This window comes from Elephas maximus, chromosome 10 (genome assembly GCF_024166365.1).
Source record: "Elephas maximus indicus isolate mEleMax1 chromosome 10, mEleMax1 primary haplotype, whole genome shotgun sequence".
Classification (NCBI taxonomy): domain Eukaryota; kingdom Metazoa; phylum Chordata; class Mammalia; order Proboscidea; family Elephantidae; genus Elephas; species Elephas maximus.
This window is the reverse complement of record NC_064828.1, coordinates 34,375,007-34,390,950: the sequence shown is the minus strand read 5'-3', so window position 1 is coordinate 34,390,950 and position 15,944 is coordinate 34,375,007. Positions and strand designations below refer to the sequence as shown.

General features: G+C 44.8%; 1 protein-coding gene across 1 annotated transcript; it reads left to right on the top strand.

Moving 5' to 3' along the window:
• The first annotated feature begins 1,560 nt into the window (after positions 1-1,560).
• PSMB5 (proteasome 20S subunit beta 5) lies at positions 1,561-7,226 on the top strand. The gene is made up of 3 exons (XM_049898739.1): positions 1,561-1,805; positions 2,743-3,049; positions 6,720-7,226. The coding sequence occupies exons 1-3, from the start codon at positions 1,608-1,610 to the stop codon at positions 7,004-7,006; spliced, it is 792 nt and encodes a 263-aa protein (XP_049754696.1). The 5' UTR covers positions 1,561-1,607; the 3' UTR covers positions 7,007-7,226.
• Positions 7,227-15,944: the final 8,718 nt, after the last annotated feature.

Below are 15,944 nucleotides of genomic sequence, written 5' to 3'. Positions count from 1 at the left end.
CCAGGCCTTCCTTCCAAGGCACCTCTGAATGGACTTGAAAAATCAACCTTTTTATTAGCAGCCAAGCATGTTAACTGTTTGCACCACCCAGGGAATCCTGCAGAATAATACCAAAAACCCACTGCCGTCGAGTCGATTCTGACTCAGAGCGACCCTATAGGACAGAGTGGAGCTGCCCCATAGAGTTTCCAAGGAGCACCTGGCAGATTCAAACTGTGGACCTTTTGATTAGCAGCTGTAGCACTTACCCACTACACCACCAGGGTTTCCCTTGCAGAATAATAAGCCCTCAATAAACAGAAGCCCTCTGCATTTCCCACATCAGCCAAGTGTGAGACACAGATGAAGATCTTCTGTTTCATTACATTCTGATGGTTGGGTTTGGAAAGGGTCGCCAAATTTCAATATTAAAATACAGCACACGCAGGCAGAGTCGCAGAGTCGCTGGAGAAAGGGAGGGAGGCGGGATGGGCATCGGAGGAAAGTGGAACTTTAGATTTGATGGATGTTGTCACTGTAATCCAACAAGAAAGGCCAAACACTGACTTCATAGAACCAGTAAGACAGGAGGCAACATTTCATACATATGCCCACTTCCTTGCTCCATTATGATTCCCAAATGTTGAAAAATGAAGATGGGTAGAAGGAAGGAGAGGCAATGAAATACCGCACATTCCTGCATAAAGAACTTGTCTTAGCAAGCTAGAGAGCCTCTTGGTACATGTTATGGAGTCTCAGAATTCTCCTCCAGGCTCTATGATGGTAGATTACTATTGACTCAATTACTCAGTTGCTGAATTGGGAATCTAGTTTGTGGATTAACTGGATCCTTTGGTTTTCCTTCTTCAGTCTTCTGTCGGTCTTTTGGGCAATTTATTGCTTATCAGAATTCCCCCCAGAGGGTGGGAGTAAAGAGAATATCGAATCTTAAAAATCAGTTACTGTTAAAAACGTGGGGGTTGTGGGGTGGCGACTAATGCTATCAAGCAAAACGTATTAGCACTTACCGAAGGTTTTATTTTATTGTGCGTTTACCACAAATTACTGTGGTTTAACTAATTTCATAAGAAAATGACTTCAGAGAAAAACCCTTATTTTAACCAGCATTAGAAAAAAAAAAAAAATTAGAGCTGCCCTTAAAATAGCAACCTCAGTCGCGTTAATAGAGTGTTGAAGCAGCCGAGACGTGAAGTGTTTGCTTGGACATGGGAGGGGTGGTGGCGCGATTTGAAGCTAAAACTTCTGAACCGATTTTAACCAGTCACGCCCTTCTCAAAAATGGCCGGCCTCACCTTCCTCGTTCAACAAGTACGTTTCCAATCACCTCCTGTGAATTTGGGGTTAATCTGATCCAGTACTACTTCTACAACCAAAGTCAAGACGGCGGCCACATCCTTTTAGAATTTAAGGGTAGTGAAAGCCTTTCCCCCCACCACCCACCCAGTTAAATTTGTCCCGTGCGTCCGGCACTTGTGTTTGGAGGCGTGGCTGCCAGGAGTCAAAATGGCTCCGCAACGAAATAAATACAATAGGACGTGAAGCTGCAACGACGAGGCGTTGCCCCGCCGCTCTTTCCTAGGCGTCAGTTCCTTTTGCCATCACTAGACATGGCGTTGGCCAGCGTGTTGCAGAGCCCGCTATCGGTGAACCAGCAGGGGTTTTTCGGACTCGGGGGTCGCGCGGATCTGCTGGACCTGGGTCCAGGGAGTTCCAGTGATGGACTGAGTCTGGCCGCGCCCAAATGGGGTGTCCCCGAGGAGCCAGGAATTGAAATGCTTCATGGAACCACCACACTGGCCTTCAAGGTGGGGATCCAGCCGCCTCGCTGAAGTAAATCCCGAGCGCCCGCCCCCCTCCCGGCTTCCTAGCTGGACTGGAACCCGCGGGGCCCGGTCACGAAATCCCGGGAGGGGTTCGGTCCTCTCGTCCCGAACTCGGCTCCGGTCCTCTCGTCCCGAACCCGGCTCCGGCCATTCGTTTGTCTCATTGCGCCGTGAGGCCTCTGTCCCCGCTCCGGCCGGGGAGGGGTTGGTGGGATTGGGGGTAAGTGAAGGAGGGAGTCGGAGGCTGCTGGATCTGTTTCCTAGACGACCCCAGGTTTCTCCTGTCTAGAAGCTCTTAGCCTAGAAAGGAGAGGCTGCAGCAGCAAAAGAATATTGGAAGAGGGAAGACTGTTTTGACTATTCACTAGAGGCGTTGGTACCTGGGCGGTCCCTCTGGACTATGCTGCGTCTTAAGCGGGAAGTTTGGTGAAGCCAGGGGAGCCATGGAATAGGAGCCAGACAGTGGGGGTTCCTGGCCCAGCTCTGCAAAACTAGATCTAGGAACTTGGGCAAGTCATTCGACCTCATTGAATCCGTTTTCTCATCTATAAAACGAAGACAATACTGGTTATGCCCAATCGGGATTGATGAGACGCTCAAAGTAACGTTAATATTTGGAAAAGTATGTTGTGAAGTATGGAACCCTAGTGGTGAAGTGATCAAGAGCTCAGGTTGCTAACCAAAAGATCGGCAGTTCGAATCCACCAGCCACTTCTTGGAAACCCCGTGGGGCAGTTCTACTCTGTCCTATAGGGTCGCTATGAGTTGGAATCGATTAGATGGCACACGACAACATTGTGAAGTATAAAATATCTGATAAAGAGATGTGCTGGGTTTGCATTGATGCAAAAAGGAGTGTCAGAGAGATGTTATTGTGGTCTGATGTGGCCTGCTTTGTGTTTTCCTCTGATCCTAACAGTTTCGCCATGGAGTCATCGTTGCAGTGGACTCCCGGGCCACAGCGGGTGCCTACATTGCCTCCCAGACTGTGAAGAAGGTGATCGAGATCAACCCCTACCTGCTGGGCACCATGGCTGGAGGTGCAGCAGATTGTAGTTTCTGGGAGAGGCTGTTGGCTCGGCAGTGTCGAATCTATGAACTTCGAAACAAGGAGCGCATCTCGGTAGCGGCTGCCTCCAAGCTGCTTGCCAACATGGTGTATCAGTATAAAGGCATGGGCCTGTCCATGGGCACCATGATCTGTGGCTGGGATAAGAGAGGCCCTGGTGAGTTAAACTGCAGTCACATGATCCTTTGGCTGCCACTACAGAGAAAGAGCCGTTGAATGAAAGGGCTTTGTGCCAGTGTTTGAGAATCCGTTGTTCAGGGAAGACACAGTAGTGTAGGAAACAGCATGAAGTTAGACCAGGTGTGTCACTGACTATCTCTGTGACCTTAGGCAGGTTGCTTATTTATTCAGCCTCTGTTTCTTCATCTGTTATCTTGGTTAAGTGAGGTAATAAATGTAAAGGATCTAGCTCATAATGTTTCCCTCTATCATCTCCCATAAAATGATAAGAGCTATTAAAAAATCCAAACCCATTGCCATGGAGTCGATTCCGACTCATAGCGAACCTATAGGACAGAGAAGAACTGCCCTATAGGATTTTCAAGGAGCGCCTGGTGGATTCGAACTGCCAGGCATTTAGTTAGCACTTACACCTCTTAACCACTATGCCACTAGAGTTTCCAATAAAAAGTTGTATTTGAGAATTGGATGGTAGGTGTAAACTCTAGCCAGTGCTGTCCAGTAGGAGTATGTAATTTAAATTTTTCTAATGGATACATTAAAATGTGAAAAGGAACAAGCAAAATTAATTTCAATAACTTACTTAATCCAAAATATTACCGTTTCAACATGTGGCACTAGCCTCATTTCAAATGCTCAATACGTGTGGCTAGTGGCTACTTTATTGGATGGTGAAGCTCTAGTATATAATAGCCGCTCAAAAGTTAGTCATTCCTCTCCCTTTTTTCTTCAGTCTTTGGCCTAAAAGGAGCCTTTGGGGCTCACCTCTCTCTGTCCTTACCTGATATAATCACCCTAGGACCTGTTCTGTCATCTCTGAAAAGAAATTCCTTAGCCTAGTTTCCTTTCCAGTATTTAAAAAGCTTGTCAGGAGGTTTCACCTTGTATCCAGTGTTGGTTCCTCATCAGCCAATTTTGAAAGTCCCTTTAGGCAAAGTGGAGTGTAGCTAGTCACTTTTTATGTAATTTCCCCTCCTATATACTTGAAAATAGTTATTCTTTCCTTTTCTTGTTTTTGTCTCATTTATTTACCTGCGTACTGAATGCCCAGTTATCCTGTAGAATGCCTATAGGACACCTACCACTTTTTCACATGCTTTGGAGTAGGACAGGGAGAGATGTAGAAAGGGTCAGTTCATTACTCAATAGAGGATGAATGAAGGATTAAAAAGTGGATGTGAGAGAGAAGCTTGTTGTTACTTTGGGAAATGGACACACTTTTCTCTTTGAAAGGTGTGAAAGAACAGTTCTGTACGTCTTACCTGGTCCAGGGAAGCATTTTGGAAATGTCACTTTGAAAAATGCAAACCAATATGGCCTTAGCTGTTGGGTTTGTTCCAGGTGACAGAAGCAATGTAAGAGAGCATGGAGAAGCCAGAGCATAACCTAATTTGTGCCTTCTTCAAGAAGCCTTCCTGACAACGCCATCCCATTCAGTATGAGTCAGCCCCCTGCCTCAGGAAGCTGACTGAGAGAGGATCACAGATACATAGACTACTTAATTCAAGGCCGAATTAGATAAATACCATTTTAAGAAGAACCAATAAAATGCTGAAGGAATCTTGAGGAGGGACTACGTCTGACTGGAGGAATTGAGAAGATTTCATGAATAGTTGGTAGTTATCCTTGGAAGGAACCCCGGGTGGTGTGGTGGTTAAGTGCTACAGCTGCTAACCAAAAAGCCCAAAAGGTCGGCAGTTCAAATCTGCCAGGTGCTCCTTGGAAACTTTGTGGGGCAGTTCTACTCTGTCCTATAGGGTTGCTATGAGTTGGAATCAGTTCCATGGCAGTGGGTTTGGGTTTTTTTGGATCCTGGGAAAAATAGAAGGAAACAATGAGCACGGGGAGGGAAGGACGAAGTATCAGGGCTTGAGGGGAGTAACTGGAAGTGCAGTTTAATTGGAACTAAGGGTGTATAAAGGGGAGTAGGGAGCCATAAAGCCAGAAAGGTAAATTGGAACCAGACGGTGAGCTGTCTAGGCAAGGTGGTGGCAGTGGGATTGAGAAGGGGATAGAGAAAGAATTGGGGTAGACTTGAGAATCATCCAAACCTGAAAACATAAGGGCAGTGCTTCTCAACCTGGCTTGCATTAGAATCACCTGAAAACCTTAAAAAAACACTTCTATGCTTGTTCCTCACCCCAAACGAATTGAAGCACCACCTGGGTTAAGGCCGAGGCAAGCTTCCTCAGGTGATTCTGATGCACAATGAGGATTGAGAGCCACTGAAATAGGAAAAAGATCGGTGATGCCCTTGGCAGAATTCGAGAATATGGAAGGAAGTGCGGGTTGGTGGGGCACTAGAAAGTTGAAAGGTAACTGAGAACCAGTAAAGTGTTTGAAGACAGGATTCAGATTTGGGAATTTTGGACCCGAACTTGGTGACAAGAGCATCCAGTTGGAGGGGCTCAGCAGGAAGTTGGAACCGATAAAAAATTTATTAACTCCTTTTTCTGAATTAGTCTACACAAGAGGTTGGTAGACTTTTTCACAGAGAGACAAACAGTAAATATTTTAGGTTTGCAGGCCATATGGCCTTTGTCAAACTACTTAATTCTGCATAAAAGCAGCCATAAGTAATATGTAAATGAATGGGTGTGGCTGTGATCCGATAAAACTTTATTTACAAAATCAGGCAGTTGGCCTGGGCTAATCCCTGGTTTGTATACCAGTGCTGTCAGATAGAAATATAAACTTGTTGCTGTCAAGTCAATTCTAACTCATAGCAAGCCGGTAGGACAGGATAGAACTGCCCCATAGGTTTCCAAGGCTGTAATCGTTATGGAAGCTGACCGCCACATCTTCCTCTCGAGTTCGAACTGCCAGTCTTTTGGTTAGCAGCCACGTGCTTAACCGTTGCGCCACCAAGGCTCCTTCAGTAGAAACATAATGGGAACCATACAAGTAATTTTAAATTTTATAGTAGCCACGTTTTAAAAAGTAAAAAAAGGAGAAAGTTCATTTTTGTGTTGACATTTTTATTATTTATTTATTGTTTATTTCTTTATTGTACTTTAAGTGAAAGTTTACAGTTCGAGTAAGTTTCTCATACAAAGACTTATGCACACGTGGTTATATGACCCTAGTTGCCCTCCCTATAATGTGAGAGCAAGCACACTCAGGAGGAAGTTAATTTTGATAATTAACCCAGTGTGTCCAAAATATTGTCATTTCACCAGTAGTACTAGCTTCATTTCAAATGCTTCGTAGCCCCATGTGGCTGGTGGCTACCGTATTAGACAATGCAGGTCTTTGCAATATGATTCAGAACTCTAGGCTTTGTTGTTACACCGTCTGATGGATGTCTTGTCCCAGATCATCTAAACTCTTTGAGGGCTAGGATTATGTTTTAAAAATTTTCCCACAGTGCTTGAAACCTAAGTTGTTCAGATTATCCTTGGTTTTTGGTCTGCAGAGAAGACAGGCAAGGCAGTTACTTTAAGGTGAGATGGGGTGGTTTGTTGTAGAATCCTGGAATCTTAATATTCAATTTGATTCCTCCAGCTTTTTTTTAAATAATTTTATGATAGTTCTTTGTTCCGGTATTTCTGTTGGTGTCCCCTGAGTTATAAGAGGGTTGGAGAACTGCTACTACCTGGGAGAAGAGAGTGGTCATTTTACCCTGCTAACTTTCTTTTACTTTCCAGGCCTCTACTATGTGGACAGTGAAGGGAACCGGATCTCAGGGGCCACCTTCTCTGTAGGTTCGGGCTCTGTGTATGCCTATGGGGTCATGGATAGGGGCTACTCCTATGACCTGGAAGTGGAACAAGCCTATGATCTCGCCCGCCGAGCCATCTACCAAGCCACCTACAGAGATGCCTACTCAGGAGGTGTGGTCAACCTCTACCATGTCCGGGAGGATGGCTGGATCCGAGTCTCCAGTGACAATGTAGCAGATCTACATGACAAGTATAGTAGCCCTGTCCACTGAGGGAGAGTGGATGTGGCCTCTTGCATTTCTTTGGGTGACTGTCATTGGTAATAGGAGCACAGCACCCCATTCTATAATGGAGGGGTCCCTAATTGTATTGATCCTTTTTTTTTAGCTCATGTACATTGACCTCTGTGTGTTACCAGTTGTTAATGAGCTGCTGCAGAGGAAACTATTTGTTTTACTTTCTTCACTGTTAATATTACACTACTCAACCTCAGCTTGGGTTGTGTCTTTTGTCCACATTGTCCCTCCTCCAAACACTTTACAGTCAAATAAGCCAGGACAGTGGGAGGGAAGTGACTGTAATTACAGGAAACAGTGGTGTGAAGACATTGTCTAGTGAATACATTAACATTCCCACTCATGAAGCTAATAACAAAAGAAAAGGAGAGAGGGTGGGGGGAGGGAGCGACTTCCCAACTCCGTTTGCAAAGAGATGAAAAGTTGATGAGGTGGAAAGACTCTCGCAGAGCCTTACCAGGCAGGGCTGAGAAGGAAAAAGCTCCCACCCTATGGTGGGGGAGGGGAGACTTCCTACATGCAGAGCAAAAGGTAAAGAGGGTAAAGCTGAAATCTTAAACCAGTTGAGAAGGGAAGGCTTGGGCCCTGGAAAAAGAGGACAAAGGGGTGAATGTGAAAGAAATAGTAACCCCAAGCTTAGTGACCCTAGTCCTTTTGGTCCTGTAGTGTGTGTGTGTATATGTGTGGGTTGGCTGGGGTGGTGGTGGGCACTTAGCCTCATGGGCAGGAAGCAGCACAGAGTTGTCACTGGAATGTGGGTGGGAAGGAGGCCCTGCTGAGAGCAGAGATGGCTGATTTATTACACCCAGCACTGAGGGGGTTCCCAAGCTATGGTGGCAGCAGATGGCAAGGCCTTCTGTTAAAGAGAATACATAGGGTAGACGGAGGAGGTTGATGGAGAAACCTTTTAAAATGGGAGAGGAGGGCATAAACAGTATAGCCCTGTGTTTAGGTAGAAAGAAGGAAGAAAGTGGTAGGTGAGGGTGCCCACCCGCTGTCATGTTTTGAGACTGAAGGGTGGGGAGGGGACATTCATAGAACTAGAGGGGCTAAGGCCTCACCTTCCCTGGACTTCGGGTACCTTCTTGCACCTTCCCCTCCCCCTCAGCCTTGTGCAGTCTCTATGATTGATGAGGGCTGTCGGCCAGAAACTGATCGAGGCTTGTTAATTGCATTTGTCAAATGCAGGGAAATTGAGAATTAGTGAGATCGGAGAAGAGAGTTTGGAAAACAAATGACTCTGGAGCCTCAGGAGATTCATTTTGCTGTAAAGTGCCTCAGGAGCCTGGAGTCGGAGCTGCTAGCAGGGACCCCAAAGTATCTGCAGTTAAACCAGGCAGGAGCCATGGTACATCTTCCTTCTGCTGCGTAAACCCTCAGCAAATGGTTAGCTGCGTGAGAGGCACAGGAATAGTCAGTCATCTTTGTCTCACACAGGACATTGCTTTGCAGATCTTTCTAAGAATTGGAAAACTTAGAAATCCCAACACCTGAGTGAAATCACATCAGAGGTTGAAGCAGAGTTGGCGGGGGCCGGGGGGGAGGTCCAGAGCTTTAACCATTGAGTGCCCCTCTGAAGTCACTCCCTACAGCATCCCCCGCCACACACATATACATTCTCCCTGGTACTTCCTTAGAACCCCAAGGAACACAATTTGAAAACCACTACCCTGGTAAATCCTTGAGGGAAGAAAAAGAGCTAAAGATTGGAATTCCTTTCTTTACATGAGTCCAGAGAGAAGACCCCCAGTCTCTTAGCCCAGGAAGGAAAAAGAAAGAATTTGCGACTCTTTGCCCTGTTTCTGTCTCACAACCTTGCTTTGACAGTGGTCCAAATGTTTAACATAAGCACCTATTCCACCCTGGCTGGGTGCTTATCTTCTGTTATGGCATATCCCTGTTCTTCTGCCTTCCTAAATCTTGTGTAAAAGAAAGACAACTCGTTTAATGGAAAAGAACAATTTGTGGCAGGTTTTCTGGAAATAAAATCGAGCAGAGGTAGGGGAAAAGTGCAAGTCTTTAGGCCCAGTGGTACCCACCCTGTGCATTTGTGATTTCCAGCTGCTAGGAACTGGTGGGGAGCTGGCTTTGCAGTGATGTGTGTCTGGTTGTGTGGGGATGATGGATGCTGCATAGCATTGGAGAGACACTGTCGAGTGGCATGTACCAGTTCCGGGACTCCCATCAGATTCATTTCCCAGTGCAGTCCTCTTGACAAAAGATGACGGAAAAGAAATTGCCTTAAATAGCTAGAAGATTAATTTCTCTCAGCAGTTCCCAGGCGTCCAAGAGACAGGGCTCTTTAAGTGATGTTTGACAATTTCTCCTCCCTCCGCACATACCTCAGTAACACCAAAATCTGGCTCCTCAGGGTAGGTGATGGGACTAATCTCATTAAGTAGGAAGCAAATACTCCTAGAGGCCCTGTGCTTTCCCTTGCTATGGGGCTGAAGGCAGATTTGCCTTAAAGCATCTCCACAGCAGGCGAGGGGAGGCAGAGGGGAGTAGCATTGCACTATGGGGTGAGTAGAATGTTCCTGAAGGAAGGTGAAAAGGCAGGTGAGGACATGGGGGAGAAGGGAGGAAAAGCACAGATAAAGCAAGTGGGACCGAAGCATGGTAGTTACTGAGTGTTCCCTCTTTAGGCAAAACCAGAAGGTCAGTGTCTCCTGATATCTGCCTCAGCTAGCAAATGAGAAAACTGTCAAAGCTATTTGGGGAGTAGAAGGTCACATCTTTTGAGGGGAAGTAAAACAACGGATTTATTCTGGTCCATAGGCTCTATGTAGTCTGCCAGGGGAGAGAAGCAAGAGGTAGGGTGAAAAGGGAGTAAGGTGAAAAAGGTGGAGGGAAGTTCTGAGGGCACTATTTCCCTTGTGCCAGGAGAAGGAGGTTCTGGGTCAATGGAGGAGCTACATAACCGTATCTAATTCTGGGTGAGGACGTGTGGATTTTTTATTTTCTGTTATTTTTGCTTTGTTAGAAGCCATGTCTCTCCTGCGAAAGCTATAGCAAAAGATAGGTGCCTGCAACTGCTCAGCAGTGGTAACCTCAAGACATGATTAAGTGCATCACGATTTAAAGAACACATACAGTACATTGAAGCATCTCTGCTGTTTTTGTTTGTTAGCTTGTTTTCTTAAATTCTAGCTTCCCTTCAGGAAGCCGGAATCACTGGGAAAGCCTTAATTATTGTGGGCCAGAGGAGAGCACAGCAACCAGAACTGCCCTGATCAGCAGCTACTGCCACCTCCTGCCTGACCCAAGCCACTCCTGCTGCTCCTCCCGGTTAGCCGACTGGCCACATCCCTGCAGTGCTCACCATGCCTGGCCTCAGAGCCAAGTTCTTCCTTCCAGGGACTATGTCCCACTGAAGCGTTTCAGTAAAAACCATTTCTAAAATGTCCCGTTTGCAGTTGTTAGTGGGTCAGGCAGAAGAAATTCTACGCACATCAGCTTGTTGGTTTTATTTAACCCAACTCATATCTCCCTGAAGCTTTTGCCTCCAAGTTGAGTTAGGTACTAAGCCTAACTTGGTCCTTAGCCCTTTCTATTCCAGATTAAGCTGTTACCAGCCATAAATGTCTGAGCTGGTTTATTTAGAAGGAAATAAGATGCCATGGGTTCAACTCCTTCTGATGCCCCCCCAACTTGCCCCATCTTCTCATGCTGCCCCTCTTTTCTATTCTCCCTTTGCCTGATTTCACATTTTCTCTCTTTTTGCTCACTTCATAAAAACCCTCTTCTTTTCTCTGCAGAACTTAAATAAAAACCAATCAATCAATAAACCAAGTGCTCCTTATGGACTTTAATGTGACAAGAAAAGGTTATTGCTAGCTGCAGGGTACCCAGAAAGCTGACATTACAGAGGGAAACACGGAGCGGGAGAAAGTGAGCTAGAGAGAACAGGAGACAAACGAGAGACAGGAAGGAAGACAAACAGAAAACCGACTTCCAGACAGCAAGAGTAAGATTGAGCGTGTAGCAGGGGCAGGGGGTCTGGGGACCATGGTTTCAGGGGACATCTAAGTCAACTGGCATAATAAAATCTATTAAGAAAACATTCTGCATCCCACTTCGAAGAGTGGCATCTGGGGTCTTAAACGCTAGCAAGCAGCCATCTAAGATGCATCAGTTGGTCTTAACCCACCTGGATCAAAGAAGAATGAAGAACACCAAGGACACAAGGCGATTATAAGCCCAAGAGACAGAAAGGGCCACAGGAACCAGAGACTACATCATCCTGAGACCAGAGGAACTAGATGGTGCCTGGCTACAACCGATGACTGCCCTGACAGGGAACACAACAGAGAACCCCTGAGGGAGCAGGAGAGCAGTGGGATGCAAACCCCAAATTCTCATAAGACCAGACTTAACGATCTGACTGAGACTAGGAGGACCCCGGTGGTCATGGCCCCCAGACCTTCTGTTGGCCTAGGACAGGAACCATTCCCGAAACCAACTCTTTGGACATGGATTGGACTGGACAATGGGTTGGAGAGGGATGCTGGTGAGGAGTGAGCTTCTTGGATCAGGTGGACACTTGAGACTATGTTGGCATCTCCTGCCTGGAGGGGAGATGAGAGGGTGGAGGGGGTTAGAAGTTGGTGAAATGGACAAAAAAAGTGGAGGGAGAGAGCAGGCTATCTCATTAGGGGGAGAGTAATTGGGACTGTGTAAAAAAAAAAAAAAAAAAAAAAACGGCTTTTTGTGTAAGGGACTGACTTGATTTGTAAGCTTTCACTTAAAGCACAATAAAAATTATATGAAAAAAAAGTAAGATTGAGCAAAGTGGACAGGAAGACGTGGATGCGGCCAAGAAAGATGGATGGAGACGTTGATGGGCAGAGTTGGACTGAGTGAGGGGGAGGTGAGTGGGAAAGGATACTGAGGACAATGATAGAGCAGACAGAGAAATATGGAGGAAGGAAGCAGCTAGAAGCTAATGCACAATGAAACATGTCCCCCTGGAGACAAATAATTTCTCCAGCCATACATAATGAACACGTGCCTCTGTGTGTGTTGGCCCTGTACTGTCACAGTCAGTTACATCCGGCAAGTGGCTCTCCATGTCTGCACCACTTGTGCAAGATCAGAAAGATTTGAGCTATCTCATAACCACCTTCTCAGCCCAGCCAGGTCCAAGACAGAAAAGTAGAAGCCTCTCTCATAAGAGTAACAGAAAAACCAACCAAACCAAACCCATTGCAGTCAAGTTGATTCCAACTCATAGCAACCCTGAAGAACAGAGTAGAACTGCCCCATAGGGTTTCCAAGGAGCACCTAGTGGATTCAAACTGCCAGCCTTTTGGTTAGCAGCCACCGTAGCTCTTAACGACTACACCACCAGGGTTTCCAAAGAGTAACGGTAATTTGCAAATGAGACGGGATCATGGATTCTGTACTTTTTTTTCACTTTTATTTTTAGGTTCATTCAGAGGTCCCCTCTCCCCTCACCTCCATACCCCCGGCCACAAACATCTCACATACATACATCATTTGCCCACTTGTTTTGATTTTTTCTGTACATGCACAGAGGCCAGGGCTGAGGCTCTTAAAGGGGGCGTGGAGAGAGCCCAGGCAGTCCCAGGAAGACAAAGCAGGTGCTTCAGGCAAGAAGGTATAGGTCCAAGTAGCAATGTGTGCAGACCAGAAGGGGTCAAGGTCAAGGGGATATTTTTATAACTACCCTAGCCTCAATACCGTCACTATCCCACAGACATCCATGTGTTCTAAGCTGCTCCATGTATACAGAGTTTCACACAATGCATACACCCTTTTCTCATGGCAGCTTCCCTCTGGATTGGTGGTGTGCAGTGTTGTCTGATTAGAGGGAATCCTCTGAGCACTGCTGTTATGTGGGAGGGCTCATAATCACCATCTCCCTTGAGCCTTGAGGCTGCATGCATAGTTTATTTTTCAGAAAAGGAAAGCAGTGGAGCATTTTAAACCAGCACAATGGATTAAGCATAGTCATACATTCCAAGTACCTCCCAAAGAAAAAAAATACCCATAAAGGGAGGTCTTGTTAAGTCAGCAGAGCCGAAGTGTGGTCCTCAGGGGTTGGCAATGTGCTACATCTCATTTACAAAAAGCTTTTGGCACACACCACGTCAGAGAGTGTCTGTTTAGTGGTTTCTGGTTGTTTCATGCTATGTCTGCCTTCCTTTTTAGTGAGACACTTAGTATACTTTTGGTTCCCCACAGTATCTAGCAGGGTGCTGGCTACTCAATAAAGATAGATAATAAATGTATTTTTAATGCATGAATGAATGATTTCACTATGGTACAATTATGCCAGTGATACCTACTTACCCTTCTCAGCATTGTTACCCCCTATTACTGTCCCTGAGGAGCCGTGGTGGTGCTGTGGCTAAACACTTGACTGCTAACTGAAAGATCAGCAGTTCAAATCCACTAGCTGCTCTGCGAGAGAAAGATATGACAGTAAGCTTCCATAAAGATTACAGCCTTGGAAACCCGATGGGGCAGTTCTACTCTGTCCTATAGGGTCGCCATGAGTCGTAATCAACAGCAACAGGTTTTTGTTTTATTATTGTCCCTGGTGCCAGAGTTAATGCACTTCATGGCTAACTGAAAGGTTGGCAGTTTGATCTAGCCAGAGTTGCCTCAGAAGAAAGACCTGGCAATCTACTTCCAAGATATCGGCCACTGAAAAGCCTGTGGCGCACGGTTCTACTCTGATACACATAGGGTGACCGTGAGTTGGAATCAACTCAAAGGCCAACAAAAACATCATTCTTTATTTTCAAGATGCTGTTTTCTGCTCTTAAACTGACTATAAATATATATTAATTTATTTTATTGTGGTAAAATATGCATAACATAAAGTTACCATTTTAACCATTTTTAAGTGTACAATTCAGTGGCATTAAGTACATTCACTATGTTATGTAACCACAACTACTTTCTATTTCCAGAATTTTTTCATCATCCTAAACTGAAACTCTGTTCCCACTAAAAACTTCCCATTCCCCCCTCCCTCCAACCCCTGGGAACCACTATTCTACTTTCTGTCTCTGTTGTTGTTAGGTGCCATCGAGTCAGTTCCAACTCATAGTGACCCTGTGTACAACAGAACGAAACACTGCTGTGTGCTTGAGCCCATTGTTGCAGCCACTGTTGTCAATCCATCTCATCAAGGGTCTTCCTCTTTTTCGCTGACCCTCTGCTTTACCAAGCATGAGGTCCTTCTCCAGGAACTGATCCCTCCTGATAACATGTCCAAAGTGCGTGAGATGAAGTCTCGTCATCCTCATTTCTAAGGGGCATTCTGGCCATACTTGTTCCAAAACAGGTTTGTTCATTCTTCTGGAAGTCCATGTTATATTCAATATTCTTTGCCAACACTGTAATTCAAAGGCGTCAATTCTTCTTCGGTCTTCCTTATTCACTGTCCAGCTTTTGCATGCATGTGAGGCGATTAAAAATATCATGTCTTGGGTCAAGTGCACCTTAGTCCTCAAAGTGACATTTTTGCTTTTTAACATTTGAAAGAGGCCTTGTGCAGCAGATTTGCCCAATGCAATATGTCATTTGGTTTCCTGGCTGCTACTTCCATGGGCATTGATTGTGGATCCAAGTACAATGAAATACTTGACAACTTCAGTCTTTTCGCTATTTATCATGATGTCTCTATTATTTGACTCTTCTAGATACCTCATATAAGTGGAGTCCTACAATATTTGTCCTTTTGTGTCTGTCTTATTTCACTTAATGTTTTCGAGGTTCATCCATGTTGTAACATGTATCAGAATTTTATTCCATTTTATGGGTGAATGATAATTTTTTAAATTAAGGCAAATCAAAACTACTTGTTTTAAGAATTAAAAAAAAAAAAAGTCATGCCATTCCCTAGTAATAAATGAAGACAGTTAGGTCATAAAACCCAGTTTGGGGAAGCAAACTTGCTCATTCCCATCTTGCCCAAATTTTGCATGTTTGCTATATCTTTCTATTCAAATGGCAGCATTAGTCTTACACAAAATATGGCCAGCCCCTAAAGAACTGAGCTCCAGGTGTAGCTCTGTAGGTTATCTCCCTTTGTATATTTTACATTGTTTTGTTTTCTCTCAGATCCAGGGACAGAGGCTTAGCCAGCACAAGCCTGATCCTGGACGTCTGGCTGCTAGAGTGCATTGCTCTTCATGAGAGAAGGATTATAATCCCTGACGGTGAAAGAGAAGTGTGTAGGGTTACAAACACAGAAAAGGCATTTTTTAAAATGTGTTTTAGTTTCCTTCACAATCTAGAATTATCATCAATTGTTTTTCTCTCACCTGTTTAAAAACATGTTTTGAAATCCTAAGTGGTGCACTTTGGAATTTTCTGAAGCATTAAAATGGAGTCCTAAAATAAATCTAGAATCCTAGAGTACATGAGACTGTTTCCTTGCCTCTAGTTTTTTTTTTTTTTAATCTTCAAAACTTCAGAAAAGTTGAAAGAGTAGTATTACAAATACCCATATACTCTTCATATAGATTCACTAATTGTTATTATGGCACATTTGCTTTATTTATGTATATATCCATTTATTTATTAATATTTATTTGTTTAGCCAAACCATTTGAAAGTAAGTTGCAAATATCATGATACTTTACCCCTAAATGTTTCCTAAGAATTATGATATTTTCTTACAAAACCACAATACCATTATCACATCAAGACATTTAGCACTGAAGAAAACCAAAGACACAAGTGGAAAATTAGTCCAAAGGACTAATGGACCACAACTACCACAGCCTCCAGCAGACTGAGTCTAGTACAACCAGTTGGTGCCTGGCTACCACCACCGACTGCTCTGACAGGGATCATAACAGAGGGTCCTGGACAGAGCTGGAGAAAAATGTAGAACAAAATTCAAACTCACAAAAAAAGACCAGACTTACTAGTC

Bases quoted from the DNA above. Each gene is read 5' to 3' on its own strand.
- PSMB5 (XM_049898739.1), top strand. From the start codon at position 1,608: ATGGCGTTGGCCAGCGTGTTGCAGAGCCCGCTATCGGTGAACCAGCAG. The intron at 1,806-2,742 runs GTGGGGATCCAG...TGATCCTAACAG, and splicing joins CCACCACACTGGCCTTCAAG to TTTCGCCATGGAGTCATCGT. The intron at 3,050-6,719 runs GTGAGTTAAACT...TTTACTTTCCAG, and splicing joins CTGGGATAAGAGAGGCCCTG to GCCTCTACTATGTGGACAGT.